Source organism: Schistocerca piceifrons, chromosome 1 (genome assembly GCF_021461385.2).
Source record: "Schistocerca piceifrons isolate TAMUIC-IGC-003096 chromosome 1, iqSchPice1.1, whole genome shotgun sequence".
Classification (NCBI taxonomy): domain Eukaryota; kingdom Metazoa; phylum Arthropoda; class Insecta; order Orthoptera; family Acrididae; genus Schistocerca; species Schistocerca piceifrons.
Window position 1 is genome coordinate 490,779,635 of NC_060138.1, and position 19,608 is coordinate 490,799,242.

At 37.0% G+C, this 19,608-nt stretch overlaps 1 protein-coding gene across 1 annotated transcript in view; it reads left to right on the plus strand.

Moving 5' to 3' along the window:
- Positions 1-19,608, plus strand: part of LOC124740834 (NGFI-A-binding protein homolog) — a 422,236-nt gene that overhangs the window by 384,579 nt on the left and 18,049 nt on the right. Inside the window, exons 7-11 of the mRNA XM_047248635.1 lie at positions 2,125-2,258; positions 7,334-7,469; positions 9,120-9,334; positions 10,950-11,061; positions 16,683-16,781. Of these exons, the coding sequence (XP_047104591.1) occupies positions 2,125-2,258; positions 7,334-7,469; positions 9,120-9,334; positions 10,950-11,061; positions 16,683-16,781 (696 nt within the window). The remainder of the gene's footprint in view (positions 1-2,124; positions 2,259-7,333; positions 7,470-9,119; positions 9,335-10,949; positions 11,062-16,682; positions 16,782-19,608) is intronic.

Below are 19,608 nucleotides of genomic sequence, written 5' to 3' on the forward strand. Positions count from 1 at the left end.
ATTTTTTTAACTCCTGTCACTTATGATTTCTTTTGATTTTTGAAATGATTCACGTACAAGAAAAATGCCGAGTTTCTCCACTGGCATGGTACAACAAGTACATCCCTCTGTAGCTGGCTGGGTAAAGCAGTTGAAAAGTCAGAGGAAGACAAGGACATACCACCTCTAGAAGGAACATGCCAAGAAAGGACCTATGGTACTTAAACCAACTTTGATCCTGATGTCAGCTGTACTTTACCCCAATATGAAAGAGAGTTGCAGTTTTCCTTGGTACGATAGGAATCACAACATTGGATTACATGACATGAAGATCATTGTGTCTAATACAAGACTACTGTATATAAAAGGAAGCTACCATTACCACTTACATACATATTTGGTGTATAGGAACTGGCTGAAATGCATAGGTTAAAGACATTTATATTCATTTCAAAAGTGTCATATAGTAGGCCTACATAAAACTTACGGGGATGCACGTGAATATTGATTACAAACTGACCAAAGTGGCATAGTGCATTCCAATTCGGAATAACGATTATGACTCCAAAGCTTTGGCTCCAGTTGTCATAGTACACAAGTAGAAGATATGCTATTATACCATGTGCTGTAATATATTCAGCTACTACATACCTGCAAATTCTTTAATCAATGAAGGCATTAATAGCATCTTTGGTATCATAAAGTGCCATTCAGAGGTGACCATATGAAGCTGGCTCCAATCAAGATGTTTACTATCAAATCTGCGCTATGTGGTGCCAACAATGTGAGCACTGGAAATAGGATCGCATCATTGTTCCTTCCCAAGTGAGTCATGCTTCATAGCAAGCCACAATACTGGTTACATGAGAATGTGACAACGATCAAGTCGCTGTAACAATCCTGTCCATTTCATACTATGAAATTAGATTTACACTTGCAGCTACAGTGTGCAACCAAACTAGTTATTGCACAAGAGCCTCTGTAGTGTACATGGACTGTTGGTTGAAAGCCAAGTGTGACTTAAGTTTGATTCCATTGCCTTGTGTTTGCTATTTAACTGGTGCTCCAGTATCCCAAACTAAACTTAGAGTCTCATGTAAACCACTTTTTAAAATGTCAGGTATTTGCCCTTTACTGTGTATCTGTATTATGGAAACATGTTACCAAAGTTGATTTTGACCATGCTGCAGAAGTTTCACTAGAAAGCCCTTGTACCTCCTGCACACAGTCCCAATATCTCCCCATAATTTTGAAGCCCTGAAGGAAGACGTTGCTGCCCATTGATTGTTTCAGATGAAGAGGTGCATGCCTGCATACAGTCATTTTTCCATGAAGGCATTGGTCGTGTCTCACAGTGTGATAAATTTATTAATAGTTTTGGTGATTACATTTGAAATAATAAACAGGTTACTTACATTTTCCCCATTGTCTCATTTCCATTTGACTGCCCCTTATAAGAGCAATAACTGAGGTGAAGATGTGCAGAGAATCTTTACTGTCATATATTGACCTGTGCAAAGTGGTGTAATGCTTAGTACCAGTGGACTTGCTTTCAGGAGGATGACTGCTCAAATTCGCATCCTGCCATCCTGGTTCAAGTTTCTAGTTATTTCCCAAAATCACTTAAGACAAAATGCTGGGATGCTTCCTTTGAAAGAGTATGGCTGATTTCCTTCTCCATTCTTTCCTAATCTGAGCTTGTGCTCAGTTTCTAATACCCTCACTATCGATGAGTTGTTAATCATTAGTCTTTCTTTTATTTTTGAATATCTGATGCCACAGACTGCTTATGTAGGTAAGAGGGCCAATAGAAATACAGTACCTTGGCATTCTGCAACAGGATAATGTTGCCCGCCCCCCCCCTCCCCCCCCCCCCCCCACCCCCCCCTCCCTCAGTGCCTGTAAAGATGATCCTCATGACACACCTTGGACTGGCCCCAGACCTTCTGTGAGTAGGACATTATGTGGGACCAGCTAGCAGCAACATCCTTCAAACAATCTTACTTGTGCTGTGCTTTTGGCTTTAATAAATATTGTTTGGACTTTCATATGCAGTATTGTAGTTTCCTTGCTGGGAAACATATGTATATCGCCTGGACTGTTTCGAGGTACTGGTGAGATGAATGTTGTTTCTGTGTGTGATAGGTGTCAGTGAATGAGGCAGCAGCACAGATCTGCAGGTACATGCCAGCACTGCTCACCAGGAGGGATGAGCTGTTCCCTCTGGCACGACAAGTTGTACGTGACTCTGGCTACCACTACAGCAAGGGTCACTCCAAGTAGGTCCACATACATTACTCTTTTACAAAGCATGCTCTCTGTAAAGGTATCTAAAAACTGCTCACTTTAACGATATTGTGCCTAGACTTGGGAAGAAAGTTTTTACACTCGGCCTATTTTATTTTCAATATTTTACTGATAAATTTTGTGCCAACTGGTTACATGAAAAGCACACATTTATACACAATATATAGCCAACGTAATATGGCTTAGTGGGTAAGGGTATCTAAGACTACAAACTAGAGTTGTAACACTAACTAGTCTACTAAGTGTGACTAAGGTAGTTTTCCTAGTAGTTTTGGTCAGTTAAGGTGTACCCAGTATATTAGGTGAGTTGCATACTTATTAGGCATTACTGCATTTCGATCTCTTTGTTTGCATATGTGGTCTAGCAAGATTCCCGTAGAAACAGGATGTGGTGAACTGCCTAGAAATTGAGTGAAGATATATAAAGGGCCAGTAGCCGATGGCACATTTTTGATTTACATAGTTATCCTCCTGTCTACTACTTAAAAATAAACAGAATTTATAGCAAAATTAAAATTGCCAATGTTTAATTCAGGTTTTATTTAAAAATTGTTAACTTGTAACATGAAACAGAGGGACTTTGTAGTAAAAATAAATACAAATTTATCATACAATACTAGAAGATGCAATTTCCTCAAAATAGATAAAATAAAAAACTGTAAATATATATCAAAAATCACTTCAATACTTTGTTGAACTTATATAAAACATGTTTCCATTATTTATACAAAACTTTCACATTTACCAGTGATAAACAAGAAACTTTTGCTTTTCATCATGATGAATGTTCTGTTCAAAACAAAATAAACTGCATTTCTGTACTTCCATCAAAAATAACTGCTGTGGTTACATAAAAACACAGATATTACATGATCAACTAACTTTTATTACTTATAAAATGCAATCTTTATTGTGTGAGGATGTAAAATACACACTGGGCTAAAATGAATGATGTGCAGTTCTAATTGTGTGCAAAACAAATGACCAGACAATCCAAAAACAAGAGAACTTGTAAGTTCCCAGTTTCTACATTCGTTTATGTTTCACTCCCTAACAATGTCACCAATACTGCTGGTAATGCTACCATTTACTACATCATTTATGTACTGTGGCCAGAGCTTATGAAACATAGTTTTGGAAGAGCACAACTCTATTACAAAAGCATCTATTGTCAATTATTCCTCTGCCATCTCTTATTTACCCTCTGATAATAAATTTGTAAATGCAAAAAAAGGCAGTTTGCACTGGAATCCATGTTAACACTGTAGGCCTCTTTATAAGTGGCTGGGTAAGCCAGTTCAACAGTTGGAGGAAGGTATGAATTACAACCTCCAGTAGAGAAATTCCTATTAGAGCACTGTGGTGTTCAAGCATACTTACAAGTTGAGGGCAGCTTTACCTTATTGAAAACTTAAAAGAGATCAGATTACTCAAAGATAAAAATACAACAAAGAGACATGTTGTTACTTGTCTGAAAGCACATATTTCATCAGTTGTTAGCCAAATATGGCTACTACCTGATTTCAGTCTGTTCTGACTTCTTCTTGAAAGTTTATTTACTATCATAACACGTGTGCTGCTGTTCAAGCAAAACTGTTCTGGTTTGTGACCACCTGGTACACTTGTCCCTTAGAGGACATGTCTACATGCCATTTCACAGTATGTGAGTAGTGACTGTTTACGTAGCTCTGAACAGCTGTAATTGCATCAATAAATACATGTTACAGTGGGTATTGGAGGTGAATATAGGCCCTATTCTGATAAACAGCATTTTGTTTATAGCTTGGTGATTTGAAATATAAAGGAGGTATATCATTTGGTATAGTAAAGACACCCAAAATGTCAGTGTGTGGATGAAAAGGTACTGGAATAAATTTATTGTCACCTATGTGATCACAGAGCTTTTTCTTCAAATGCACAGTATAGGATGGCTGGAAAACACCAAGTCCAATGAGGAAGACACTATTCTTTCCTACTGCCATTCCTAGGTGACTCATCATGCTACATTAACGAGTGGAGACTGTTCCAGGAACTACTTCTTTATCCAAATAATTTACAAGCATAATTATTGTCACTTTCCAACCTTATTATGTGATAACATTTTGTAAAAAGCACCAAATGACAAGTGTAATGAACTGGAGCTGCAATAGACACATTAATGCATTTTCTGACTAAAACTTGTATAGATATTTCTTCACATTTTTACATGGAAAATTGCTCACTATTTTGGATGAACCTGGGAATTCTTGGTTTCCAATATACAAAGAACTTTGGTGTGTGAGATGAGGCATGCAAATTCTCTGATTAGCCTGATGATTAATGACAGTCTTGTAATAGAGTCTTGGCCCTCCTGTTACACAAATAACAGCTGAAACTGTCATCGTATGGATGTATAAGTCTTCGATACATCGCCAGAGGCAGGTGGCACTAGAAGACTACATTTCTGTCACACATCTCCTGTAGATTACTAGGTGGTGCCCTATGGTATATAAATTCAGAGAAGGTGCTCAGTGACTATGCTGATGTGGCTGGTCGCTTTGTTATCTGGTGAATTTTGAGTCGGGGGCTTAGCACTAAAACTAAAAGGGAACTGTGCTGCTGAACCATACCATATCAAATAGTGAAAACATCAGTCATGAAAGGATGTATAATTCACCTATGCAAAGTGTGTGCCTCTAACAACAACTATTTATTTTCAGTGTAAGTATTGTTAATAAGATGCATCCGTCATTCTTAACAGTTAAGAGCCTTGTGCGTGGAACAAAGTAACAAGACCAAAGCAGCTCATTTTTAGTATTGTTGTGTGTGCATATGAGGAGGGAGAATAAGATCAGCCACACCATTTTCCATTAGCTCTTTGTATTCAACTAGCCACCACTCTTGCACACTGCAAGCAAAACAATGCAAAATGATACCTTTTTAGCCTGGCTTGGTTGAGATGTAACCAATATTAATAATACTGATGAATCTATAGCTGTAATAGTGGCTTCTTTGAGAGCCACAAGTGCTACAGAGGCCCTGCTGAAAGCCCCCCCTGGCATAACAGTGCCACCATAGGCCTGTGTACATACAAAGGTGCATATCTTGAGCAGACATTATCCTCAAATGTCTCATGACATGATTAATGGTTCACTGCAACAGGCTGTGTAATGACAAAGATGATGAGACTTACCAAACAAAAGCGCTGGCAGGTCGATAGACACACAAACAAACACAAACATACACACAAAATTCAAGCTTTCGCAACAAACGGTTGCTTCATCAGGAAAGAGGGAAGGAGAGGGAAAGACGAAAGGATGTGGGTTTTAAGGGAGAGGGTAAGGAGTCATTCCAATCCCGGGAGCGGAAAGACTTACCTTAGGGGGAAAAAAGGACAGGTATACACTCGCACACACACACATATCCATCCGCACATACACAGACACAAGCAGACATTTGTAAAGGCAAAGCTGTATTAGGCGGGTGAGGGCTATGGATTGTGCAGTTTGGAACTGGTATAGGGACTGATGGAAAGAAGGATTACAGCCAGAGATGGGAACTTTAAGTGTGAGGCCTTTGAGGGTAATGCCAAATGTCAGACAAGCCTGAGTACATAAAATATGGGAGTGTAATCTGGCTAGGGCGAAGGCATGTTTGCGAAGGGAATGTAAATAAAACTTAATGGGGTCATTGTGGGGGTGTTGTGAGGGTGACATGGTATTAGAAGGTGGGAAGTGTAACATGAGGCTGAAATGAAAATGAAAATAAAAATAAAAATATATGGGGAGAGATAAAGGTGAAATAGAAAGCAACTGGAGATCTGGTGTGAAAAAAGGCGAAAAAGTGTTGGTTAGAGCTGGGCTATGTTGATCCTGTGGTGAACTTGGGTTGGTAGACAACGATGTGCATAAAGGTTAGGTGGTTGTGTTGCAGCCAAAACACGTTAAAGGGTGGAGAAATTCGGGAAAATTTCGAAAAAACTACGTGTAAATGTAGGCCTTTACAAATGTCTGCTTGTGTCTGTGTATGTGCGGATGGATATGTGTGTGTGTGCGAGTGTATACCTGTCCTTTTTTCCCCCTAAGGTAAGTCTTTCCGCTCCCGGGATTGGAATGACTCCTTACCCTCTCCCTTAAAACCCACATCCTTTCGTCTTTCCCTCTCCTTCCCTCTTTCCTGATGAAGCAACCATTTGTTGCAAAAGCTTGAATTTTGTGTGTATGTTTGTGTTTGTTTGTGTGTCTATCGACCTGCCAGCGCTTTTGTTTGGTAAGTCTCATCATCTTTGTGTTATATATATATATATATAAAAAATTAATCTGCCATGAGGCAGCAGTGGCCTATGTAAGGGTCATCTGCCACAGAAATAAACTGACCAATGAAATATGTAATTCTAAGATGGCTTCTCATCTCTTTGTGGTGATTTACACTGATGCTGCATGAAAGAATCTCTTAACAATAAGTTAAAGACACTGTTGCTCTGATATTCTTCCTGTGATATTCGCACTCTCTCTATGAAACATATCTCTTGATCTATTTAACATTACTAGAAGTCACTTCAAGTCAGAAATAATGTCACTATCCCATTGGTAACCATTAACAAACTATATTTGATGTATCCAGAAGGTACAGTCAATTTTTAATTGTCAGACTGATATTTCTCTTGTAAAATCTTTAATTATTCCTGGCTATCATTAATATTTCTGTAGCACCCTTTCCCAAATCTGGCCCATAAACTAGTTATCTAAATGTTAACCTGTTCCATAATATTAGTTTTGTTTTTTAAGACTATACTTCATATCATGTTTGGATATTTGCTTGTTAAATAAAGTATCTGTTTATGGCACTGTAAATTGATAAACTGGTATACATGCAAAAATGTAGTTGATATTATGAAAAAGAATTCGTTATTTCACTTGTTTCTCATCCCTCAACATTTTCTGTGAATTCTGTATACAGGTATTGTGCTGGTAACTTTAAACCTACATGAGTTAATACTGTGTGATCTTTAATATTATTATGTATGTAATGACTAAGGAGAGCTATACACAACATGATCTTTTTGTAGCCTGTCTGCTTGTTTGCGTCCACATTCTGGTAGAACCAGCAATGGGGATGAGAACCACAGCAGCAAGAGACCTCGTTTATCACCTTCACCTGCAGATCTCTCTGACCATGATTCACAGGGCAGGCTTCGACGACAGGTACGTGATCTAAACAAACAGTAGACTTTATTGTTGAGAGACTGCCTTCTTAATTCAGCCATAAATGACACTGATTTCTCAGTCATTTCACTTACAATGTGAGGAATCTAGGGGATTCCAAATGACATGAACAGAGTAAATCATTTCAGTCTAAATTAACATGATTTCAATTTTCATTAATTAGCATGTTACTCCTAGTAACTTCTGTCATTCATTACCAATTCAGAAGTAATGGAAGCTGTAGCTGCGTGGTTCAAGGGTTTTCCATATTCATATCTGAAAGATGGAAAAATACCTAAATAAAACACAAATAAACAACAAACAATGGAAAGCCCAAGACAGAATAACAATGATAAGGAAAGGCTAGATTGCTCTTCACCTCACAGAAGGGGCACTGAGTTGCAGACAGGCACAACAAGAAGGTGTACTAGAAACGTTCAAGCTTTTGGACAAAGATATTGCTTAGAAGTAGAGCTCACACAAATTCACACAATAATTACTCCCTCACACATAGCTGCTGTCTTCAAGCACCAAGGCCTGATGGTGACTGGATATTACATGAGCAGCAATCTGCTGGGGCGGGTAGTGGGGTAAGGAGGACACATGCGACACATAGGGGAAGAATAGCAGGAAAAGGGTGGGCAAAGTTCTGGTGATGCTGGCGGGAGCATGCAGGATGTGGTGGGGACAGGACTGGGCTGCTAGTTGCAGCATCAGTGGAATGCACTTGGGGGGGGGGGGGGAACAAGGGGGGTGGAAGAGAAGTAGAAAAATACATGTATTGTAGTGGGAGCAGGATCAGGGAAGGGGATAGGCAGATAGATGGAGGGCAGGGACAAGTGAAAGTTGAAGCTGGGGGTTTATGGAAATGAAGGATATGTAGTAGGCAGAGTTCCCACCTGTTCAGTTCTGAAAAGCCGATGTCAACGGGAAAAATCCAGATGGCATCAGTTGTGAAGCTGTCATTAAGTCAAACCACATCACGTTGGGTGGGATGACCAGCAACTGGATGGTCCAACCATTTCCTGATGACAGTTTGGCAGTGGCCATTCATGCAAACAGACAGCTCATCACCAGTCATGCATACCTAGAATACAGCACAGTGGTTGCAGCTAAGTTTGTAGATCGCATGGTTGCTTTCACAGGTAGCCCTGCCTTTGATGGGATGGGAGATGCTAGTGACAGGAGTGGAGTAAGTGGCTGTGAGCAGGATGTATGATACAGATCTTACTTGCATCTAGGTCTGTTGCAGGGAGAAGAGCCATGAGGCAAGGAGCTGGGTGTAGTGGTGGAGTAGGGCAGACAATTCAGTATCCTTGTCTGGTTAATGAAATAATTTACTATGGTATAGAACATACACAATTTTGTGCTTCTCATTTATAATTAGATTCTTATCCTGATTCTATCACATTTTGTACTGTTAAATCATGAAAATAAGAATCAATCACAGTCATTACCATAAAATCTTACCTTTTCATTCATACAGACATCAAGTGATAGGGACATATTTAAGAGGCAAAGATGTTATAACTCATAAATTGAAGACAGATAATTTATCTGAATCTCTTTTTCTTATTCTCCTCTCCAAAACAAATAATAATTAATGATAATCATAAATAATTCTTTTCCTTTTTTCCTTTGATTTATTAGGAGAGGTTGGAGCAAATAGCAGATGAATTAAGAAGTTTGGCAGAGCGTTCAGAAGAACTTGTTGCTGCTGCACAGCAAGTGCGTGATACAGGATCAGAAGATCATGTTGCTTTGCGCTCACTGCAGCAACAACTAGAATTAGTACAGAGCAGACAAACCCAGTTGTTAGCTGAGCAGGGGGAGCTCAGTGCACGACATCAACACAACACATTCAGGTATGTCAGATGTATTTTGCCTTATGCTGCACACATCAAATGCTAATCAGTTTCAATTAACCTCTATTGTGGGTGGTAATATTACCATACGAAATGAGGAAAAAATTTATTTTTGTTGTATTTGAGACAGAAACAACAGTCTAAAGGTTAAAACCCAAAGAATTTGTAACAATTATAACACAAAAAACGCATAATGCCTGCCATTGCAGACTACACTAATGACTAATTATCATTAATACAAGACTCCACATTCATAAAATTGTTTGATACTGTAATTAGATGGACTGTAAATGAAAATTAAATAGACACTTGTATACCCTTACTGATACCACAATTTCTACAACTCTGCACGTAAAAATATCCCTAATTTTGTTGACTTGCAAACAAATTTGGTAGTACATTTTGAATACGTTCTCTTCATGATTACTCAGGTATAATTTTCTGAGGTAATACACTACAAATCACTGAAGCAGTTATATTACAGAAACAAACAATAAAAATGTTGTGTAACATACAAAGCCCAGCCACTTGTAGGGTCCTCTTTGAGTTTGTTAAAGTTCTTATTTTCAATTACAGTTTGTCTTTTCTGTCATTTGTAATTCATAATACATCACTTTATGATGATAGTGCCACTTTATGATGAATAGTGCCATATAGTATAGTCATGAGGGTTAACAAATCGGGCATGAGTGTAAGATAGAAAATAAGGAATTATGAAGATAACTTTTAAGTCAGTTAACCACATTTGCATAAGCCCCTGTTTGTACAATATTGAAATAATTACTTCTCTTTTTAAAAGTGTTACTAGGTAGAAACCTCCCTTCTAATACAACAAGATGTCTTGAGCCATTTCAAGAATTTGCAGTACACAGTAAAATATTTTAGTAATAACATACATGTACTGAGCTGGTGATACTTACTTGTTAGTGTAGCATTAAGAGGTAGGTAATAATGGCTTCTCTTTTGTAATGTGTTCCTTGGCACGTATCTGAAAGTTTACCCTAATTATGACACCTGGTTGTTACATGCTTATTACTACATGTTAGTGTTCCTCAGTACATATTCTTCAATTCATTGTTAACACTTGACAAGATAAGTCTTGCAGTTTCCCATACATCACTCAGTATGCCTGAATCATAGGGATAAGACTTTTGTTTCATGCATATATTGCAACTGCACTACACATGCCCAAGATTGTTCACACTTTCAAAATATAATGAATAGGAAAGGTGATTGAGACCATCCATGGAAATCAAAATTTAAACATAGTTGCCAACATTTTCAACTAAACCTAAACCAGACACAATCAGTAGTCTGGGCATTCTGGTAATTCCAGTTTTGCACACAACAGTTTGACACCTTACATAGTCATCAAAATATTTTGGGCAAAAATAAAATATTAACTTGGCTGGACACCTGAAAATGTATCATCTATCAATGGAGCCAAGAAGAACTTAGAAACAAAGTAAATAATACCTGTCACAGGTATATATAGATCATTAGTCAGTAATAAGTTTCTCTTAATCTTATATATGGCAAATGATTTATTTACTTTCTCTAAATTTGAAGGATTCCTAATTTATAATAGCTCATGCTATACTTCTGGTTATGACAGGTCTTTTAGATCAAGAAGTGGAAAAGGATCATCCTGTTTTGATTCTGAACGTCCTGACACTGATGACACCGATTCTCAGTTTTCCTTCAGCAATGTTAGTTCGCCATCACAAGTAAGACAATCTTCCACAAACTATTTGTTATTTTATTCATTCCTATAGCAACTATTCACAACATCTTGCACATAAACAAATTATTGATAAGCATATAATACTCTTTATATTATTATTACTGTCTCTTACATAAAAATTAAACATTTTATAATTTTATTGACTGCAGTACAGTCGGCTGGCCTGTGCTTGCCTTCAGCAGACAAAGTTCCACCACTACTGATGGACACATATCAAAGTGAAAACACTAATTCTAGCTTTCAAAATTATTCTTTACTTCTGCATCTACATACATACTCCCACAAGTCACCATCTATACTACTATATAAAGACAAATTGTGGTTTAACATTGTTACCAAAAAGCTCAAGATGTTCTTTACAGATTTACATCAGATTTTTACATGTTTCTTGAGTTTATACATGATACTCTAATAAATGTTTCAGGTGGACATAGGCTACAATTTTTAATACATATATACAAAGAGAAAAGGTTTCTTTACCAATCATCTCAGAAAGTTAATGACCAATTTACTTCAAATTTTTAGATTATACTGCTATAAACATTCAATGAAAACAGTCAGTTTTTGACAATATAATGTAATTGAATAGATAAAAAATCTACTCATCAAGTGGTGGCAGAAGGGTTGAAGGAAAAGGGAGAGTGACTGGAGAGATCTCAGAAAAGGGGTAGATTTGGAAAAAGTCACCCACCCGGCAGGTAAGGGGAGACTTACCAGATGGGATGAGAAGAAAAGGCTGGTTTTTGGATGACAGTCCCCAACAATCAGTCTTTTCTTCTCACCCCATCTGGTAAGTCTCTCCTCACCAGCAGTTCTGAGTGACTTATCCTAAATTTAACCCTTTTTCCTACACTTTGGTCTTTTCCTTCACCTATTCTTCCTTTCCTTTCAACCCCTCTGCCAGAAGAAATAGCCACTGGCTCCGAAAGCTTGCCTAATTATAACCTCCTTTTACATGCGTGTTCTGCTGCCCCTTGGTGAGTAGATTTTATATCTATCTTATAAACAGTCAGATAGACATTGGCTACATATTTTTTATATGTATGGTACATGAATGTGTATATAAAATTTGTTCTTGTAAATGAAGGTCAGTTGTAGTTTAATGTTATTAACAAATACCTTGAAAAGCTGTTGAGCGATTTGCTTCGAATTTTTACGTAATATTCTAATAACCGTTCAGGTGGTCATATGTCAAATATTAGACAGTGTGTGTGTGTGTGTGTGTGTGTGTGTGTGTGTGTGTGTGTGTGTTCTTCAAATTTTTTACACAATACTCTTCTTTTTTAACAAAAGATGGACTTAGATAACACTTTTTTAAAAATATATGTTATATTAATATGTATACTTTATATGTATAAAGGGGAAATAATGTTAGCAAAAATCTTGAAATGTTCTTGTCCAATTTATTTCATATTTCTACACAGTACTCTAATGCACACTTGAAAAGACATAGACCATATGTTTTTTGTTATATATACACATGTCTACACTACTATAGAAGGACAAGGCATTGTTTAACATTGTTACCATAAATCTTGAAAAGTTCCTGATGGACTTACTCAAATTTTTACATGATACTTTGCTAAACATTCAGATGGGCAGAGGCCACATATTTTTAAAAATATATATTCTATATAAATACATGTGTAACGTATAAGGAGGAAACACTGTTATCAAAAATCTCGAAAAGTTCTTTCCTATTTACTTCAAATTTTCACATGATACTCTACTAAAATTTGGATGGTTGTGGGCTATATATTTTTTAAAACATCTATAGTATGTAAATATACATCTATACAATACAATAGGCAAATATTGTTGACAAAAATCTCAAAAATTCTCCATCATTTTACTTCAAATCTTTCACAATACTTTAAGGAACATTCAGAGAGACATAAGCTATATATATTTTTTAAACAACACTGTACAGGTTTTATGTTAAACTGACTGTGAGAAAAAAATGCTGTGCATGGTTTAATTTTCTTTCTCATAGTCAGTTTTACATATGGTGTCATGGTATTTAAACCATCTCCTTGTGTATAATTTTAAACAAAATTTGCATACACAACAATTCTAATGGTTTGGATGACTTAAAGTGTTGAAGTATGTATGTGAACTTCCACTTCTTTTCCGAGATGACTTGAGATCCTCGGCTGACCTTCCTTGCTGGTTAGCCTGCTGCTGCAAAAACTCTTTCACTTCTTCTCCAAGGTATGCTGCTAGGTACAGGAATTTCATAAGACTCTTTCTACGTATAAAAATAAGTAGACATACCAAGTTTCATTTGCTTCAATTAACGACGTATATTTTAACATCAGACATTTTACAAATTTCACACTTCACATAAATAAATACTGTTTTGTAAGCCTCTCATGTCTCCAAGCATTAGAAACAAAATAAGTTACACATGAGAGAAAGTTGGCTTAAAAACCATGTCCATTCTCAATATGAGATCAGAATACAAGTCTTCCCTTCACCAAGGCTAAGACAAAAGTTATTAATGGTTCTTTTTCAACTGTTCACATTACTATAGCAATGGTCAAAACACAATTAGAACAGAGTAGCATAAACACTCCATGGTTCTTCTGTCCACTTCCACTAAACTTCCATGGATCGACCAACAAGTACTTGTCGGTGCAGTTTGACCACCACATCTAAATTCTGCTTGCAACTCATTTCCAACCTGTACACTCAAACATGTGATGCGCAGTAGGTAGGATACCACTCTCTCACACTCATATCTAAAATACCATGTGTTTGAGATGGTAGAAGGCTGAGTGGTTCTAGAATTTATGCAGAAAGTCAACTCTGAGGGATAATACAGAACAACACACTGTGTAGTGATTCGACACAGTGTGTTGTTCTGTGTTATCCCTCAGATTTGGCCGGCCGAAGTGGCCGAGCAGTTCTAGGCACTGCAGTCTGGAACCGCGCAACCGCTACGGTCGCAGATTCGAATCCTGCCTCGGGCATGGATGTGTGTGATGTCCTTAGGTTAGTTAGGTTTAAGTAGTTCTAAGGTCTAGGGGACTGATGACCTCAGAAGTTAAGTCCCATAGTGCTCAGAGCCATTTGAACAAGTTGAACCTCAGAGTTGACTTTAACACAGAACAGGAAAATTGACTTATGGTTTATCGAACAAAGAGAGAGGAAAGGAGGAGATGAGCAGAGAGAGCAGGAGGAGTAAATGACAGAGAGAGAGAGAGAGAGAGAGAGAGAGAGAGAGAGAGAGAGAGAGAGAGAGAGAGAGAGAGAGAGAGGGAGAGGGAGAGGGGGAGAGAGAAAGACAGGAGGAGAACAACAGAGAGACGAGGAGGAGGAGATGAGCATAGAGGGGAATGGGATGGGGGTGGGGGGGGGATTACAACATACATCCAATTCCCAAACATATGTAGAATTTGCGAAGCATTGCTAGGTTCACTAGTACTGCATGTGGTGGAAGGTACTTTGTGCCACTACTAGTCATTCCCTTTCCTGTTCCACTTGCAAATGGAGTGGGGGGAAAATTACTGTCGATATGCCTTCATAGAAGCTCTAATTTCTCTTATCTTGTCTTCATGGTTGTTATATGAAATTTATGTTGGTGACAGTAGAGTTGTTCTGCTGTGATCTGCAAGTGCTGGTTCTCTAAATATTCTTGATAGTGTTCACGAAAACAGTGTTGTCTTCCCTCCAGGGTGTCGCATTTGAGTTCGCAAAGCATCTCCGTAATACTCACACATTGATCCAACCTACCATTAACAAATCTATCAGCACACCTCTGAATTGCTTCAGTGTTTTTCTGTAATCCAACCTGGTTGGATCCCAAACACTTGTGCAGTATTCAAGAATGGGCGACACCAGTATTCTTCAAGTGATATCCTTTATAGATGAGCTGCACTTTCCTAAAATTCTCCCAATAAACCAAAGCCAACCATTCACTTTCCCTACAACTGACCTTACACACTTGTTTCATTAAATATCACTTTGCAATGTTATGCCTACATATTTCAACAATATTACTGTGTCAAGCAGTGCACCCCTAATCCTGTTTTTGAATATTACAGGATTGTTTTTCCTACTCACCTCCATTAACTTACATTTTTGTACGTATAGAGCAAGCTGCCATTTATCACACCAAATAGAAATTCTCCCTAAGTCATCCTGAATGCCCTTACAGTCACTCAGTGATGGGACTTTCAATGTACTATGTCATCAGATAACAGTCGTCAATTGCCAACCCTCTATCTGTCAGATCATTTATGTATATAGAGAACAAGAGCAGTCCTGTCGCACTTCACTGGGGCACTTTTGATAATACCTTTTCTCTGATGAACCCTCAAGGACAAAATACTCTATTCTATTACTTACAAAGTCTTTGAGCCACTGATGTATTCGGGAACCCATTCCATATGCTAGGAACTTCTGTAGCAGTCTGCAGTGGGGGCACCATGTCAACCACCTTCCAGAAACCCAGGGCTATGGAACCTGTCTGTTGCCCTTCACCTGTGGTATGTAGGGTATCACATGAGAAAAGGGCAAACTGGGGTTTGCACAAGTCATGCCTTTCTAAATCTGTGCTGATTTATAGACAGAAGCTTTTCTGTCTCAGGGAGGAAAGAGGGATGGGTTGAAAAAGGTTAGAAAATAGTGGCAGGTCACTGGAATCCCAGTATGAGAAAGATCTGCTCGTTGTGGGGAAGCAAAGGGGAAGCAAATGTTTTATAATTTTATCAAGTGGTTTTTACTTTTGATACACTATGTAATGAGTAATACTGTAATGTTATACTGTACACTGCCAGTAAACTTTATATGGTTTTGTAAGCAATAAATCTGTAAAGTATATAGTTTTCTTCTTTCAGAATGTGTGAACCTCATTTTACTTGCAAATGTTATTCTAATCGTAATTTTTGTAGTGAAGGTTCTCTGGTGCACAAAATCACTGACTACAGGTTGACAATAGCAACAAAACTTATACACCTACCCTCCTCCTGCCCTTTTTCACGTTTGTTAAGTTTTCTAATAGAACTTGTTAGATTGTTATATGTTTCATATCTTAGCATTAATTGATGGCCATTTATCCTTCATCTGTGGCATTTCATTTTTCTCATTCCAAAATTTACCTACATGAGGGCTTTGGAGTGCATCTTTTCCATGGAACTTTATTCTTATTTATGAAATTCCTAATAATTCATACAAAATTTACAGTGTTGTTTCTGGAAGGCCAGTGTTGTTCCTGGAAGGCTGAGGTCACTTTGCAATTTACTTTTGTACATGTGCAGCAATTTACTACCAACTTTTATAACTATGTTGTCATAATTTTCCTGCCAAGTTACCTAATGCTTTTCAACCTCATACATTATTGTTATTGACTGAATCTCTTAGTATTTGGTTTGCACTTGCACCTACTTAGTGTTAACTGAACTGAAGTAAAAAGGATATTGTAGCACGAAGAATGTGATATCTAGACATGACCCAGACTAATTGATCAGCATTACAAAGAAAGATGTTCCATTATTAAATAATCAGTTTCACACATTTAAGGTTGTGCATTTTAGCCATTTCCATCCATTGCTATTACCTTGTGTTCAGTTTTAAGTGTTCTGTTCGTAAAATGGTTTATAGGAGGTGAGTGACTCCAGAGACTCATCCGTTCGTGAAATTGAAGGAACAGGAGGAACAGAAATTAAAACAGAAAAGAATTCATGTAAGATTTCCAAGCAGGTAAGTCCATCTGAACTTCATTGTCCACCTTATTTGTGGCATGAAGGTTTATTCATACAGAATGAATAATGACAATTAAAGATTTATTGTTGTGTGTGAGCATGTTATGCTTATGTATTACACTGTTGACCCAGTTTTTCTCTGAGCAACTGTTTATCACACTCAATATGGACTGAAGTGTTGTAACTAAATAGTTTTTGCTTCTTATGTACCTTTCCTTGCCCATTCATCAACTCTGTAAGAAAGAGCATCATTATTAAAGAGGTCATATATTAAGGCACAGAGTAATTTTAATGGCAAGTTGTTGTTGCTACAGGAAGGAAGTGCAGTCTTTTTTTACTTCTGCCTCTATTGTTAGCTCTAGATACAAGAAATTCAAGAGAAATTAATCTCCCATCTCTAATTTTTGTTTATGCACTGATGGCTGTTTTCCACATATTCTTTCTTTTGCGCATTTATAACTGCTGCCAGTCACTATCGATGATGATATCAAAATACTAGGAGTTCAAATATTTTAAAGAATAATAATTTTACTATAGCAGTCTATTATAAACTAAACATTGTCTTTTCTTTTTTCTTGCCGTTATCATTCAGTGGATCCATAAACCATATCCACACAAATAATTTAAAGAGCTCCTTCGTGGAGGGAGAGTCTTAAACAGAACCATTGCCAAAATAGTTAACAACAAGCTATTTGTATTATAATAGTTATATTCACACTTGTGCATTTCTTTTTGACTCAATTACTTGTTAGTTCTATCATTTTTTACTCCACAGTTTTCTATGTGAGTTCAAGGAGAGGTCTACAGTTCTGAAAACTGTAAATTAGTTTTCAGCAGCTGTATATTTTTGCTGGACCCTCTCACGGTTTCTTCTGTTAGTAGTAGCTTAAGTACGAATTTTTGCACCATGTCATCTGTCTTTTTTGCATATACATATAGTGTGAACATCATTCATGATTTGGATTTTTTCTCAATAAATTCTTGTTAATTGTATCCAGTTCATATTCCTTGCTTTCTTCTTTTTGTAAACAACTGTGGTCTGAGCTTATTAAATGAACCCACTGCTTCAAGTTGTGACTGTGAGAAAACTGAAACACTTGCATACTTACATTGTATGTGGTTAAACCCAAAAGTGATGAGCAACAGATACCAAGTTTTTCATTCTCTTGCACCTTGTGGTTAAAACACATTGAGATTTATCATTCATTTTGTGTCTCAGTTAAGACATGTATTCCTGAATTCCAGTTTTTCATAAAAAAAGTTTCTTTTTATTTAATAGCCTGAAAATGTTGTTTTCAAACAGTGTTAAATCAAATAAGTGCATCTTTGACAACTAATCAGAAAAATCTAAACGTTTTTGTAAACTTTGCATTGACATGTAGTATCAACTTTGTAAAATAATGTTACCACAAATAAGAAGAAAAAGCTGCTTCATATAATTCCAGTTCATATCCTGCAGAACAACAGGTGATTTATATATGTTTATCAGTAATGTGTTTACTTACATAGAAGCCATAAATTTAAAAAAAAAGTAGAAACTGGTACAAAAGAAGAAATAGAATGTTCATTCACATACACTACTTGAAACCATGTGACCATCCACAAAAAATACAAGAATGTTTTCACATCCATTTTATTTGACGACAGCATGACAAGAAAGAAAATTTGTAGTATGTTTTTAAGAAATATGGTAGTGGGTGACAAAGAAAAAAGTAACAGTCTTACTTAATGGTCTCTCTTTTGTCTTCAGATTCTACAGAGATCTCATAACCATCAATTGGACATCACTATACGAAAGCACAAATTTTCTCCCTTTTTACAGTAAACTGATTTCTCTGTCTCCTTAGCACAAATAGATTTGCTGTAGAAGAAAGAAGATGAAAGAAAGAAGGATGAATATAGTTTAATACCTCATTGGTTCTTAGAACATTAGAGATGGGGCAACAGCTCTACTGGATAAGTATATTCAAGAAAGTTGGCCATGCCTATCTATGTTGAGGGAATCATCCTAGCCTTTATTTTAAGTATTTATGAGAACTGCTGAAAATCTGAACATGCCTAGGCAGATGTGAATCGGAAGCACACTCCTGCGGGATATAAGTCCAATGTCACCAGTGCACCACTTCTTTCTGTGATAATGAAAAAAAAAAAAAAAACATGACATAAGGGAAATTAATGTTTATGTGCTCAATGCAGTAAGTCCAGTTCCCTCATTTCACTCCAAAAATCTTTGGAAAATGTGGGGAAGAAGCATGTGATATAATATGGACAGTGATTTGCATTATGTGTATTTAGTTGTAGATTACAGTTTCCACAATTCATTTTTTTTGCTTATCATATGAAAACGAAGAATTCTAGCACTTTCTCAGGGGACTTATTTCCAAACATCTTCAGTCCTACACAAATGGCCCTAACGGACTTTTTACTATGCAGGAATGTAAAATCTTTTACTTGATATTTCCTGACATTTATATTCACATATAATGTATGCACTATTAATGAAATTCTTTCATAACTACACAATTTAATCTCACATTGCATCTGATGCAAACAGAATTACAGTATCTCTGATAAAACTGTAAAAGATATTCATCATATGTAATGACTGTCTGTGATCAGGACCTGATATAGACAATAGCAAAATGAAACCAAAAATATTGAACCCTGTCTTCATAGGTCCATTCACAACGGAAAATCAAGGAATATTTTCATCTTTTAATAGTTGTTCCACTGCAAAAATGAACAGCATAGTGATAATCCCTCGGGAATGCTGAAAAACAAGCGAAACTGCTAAAAATAAATTGGGTCCCAATATCCAGCAGAGA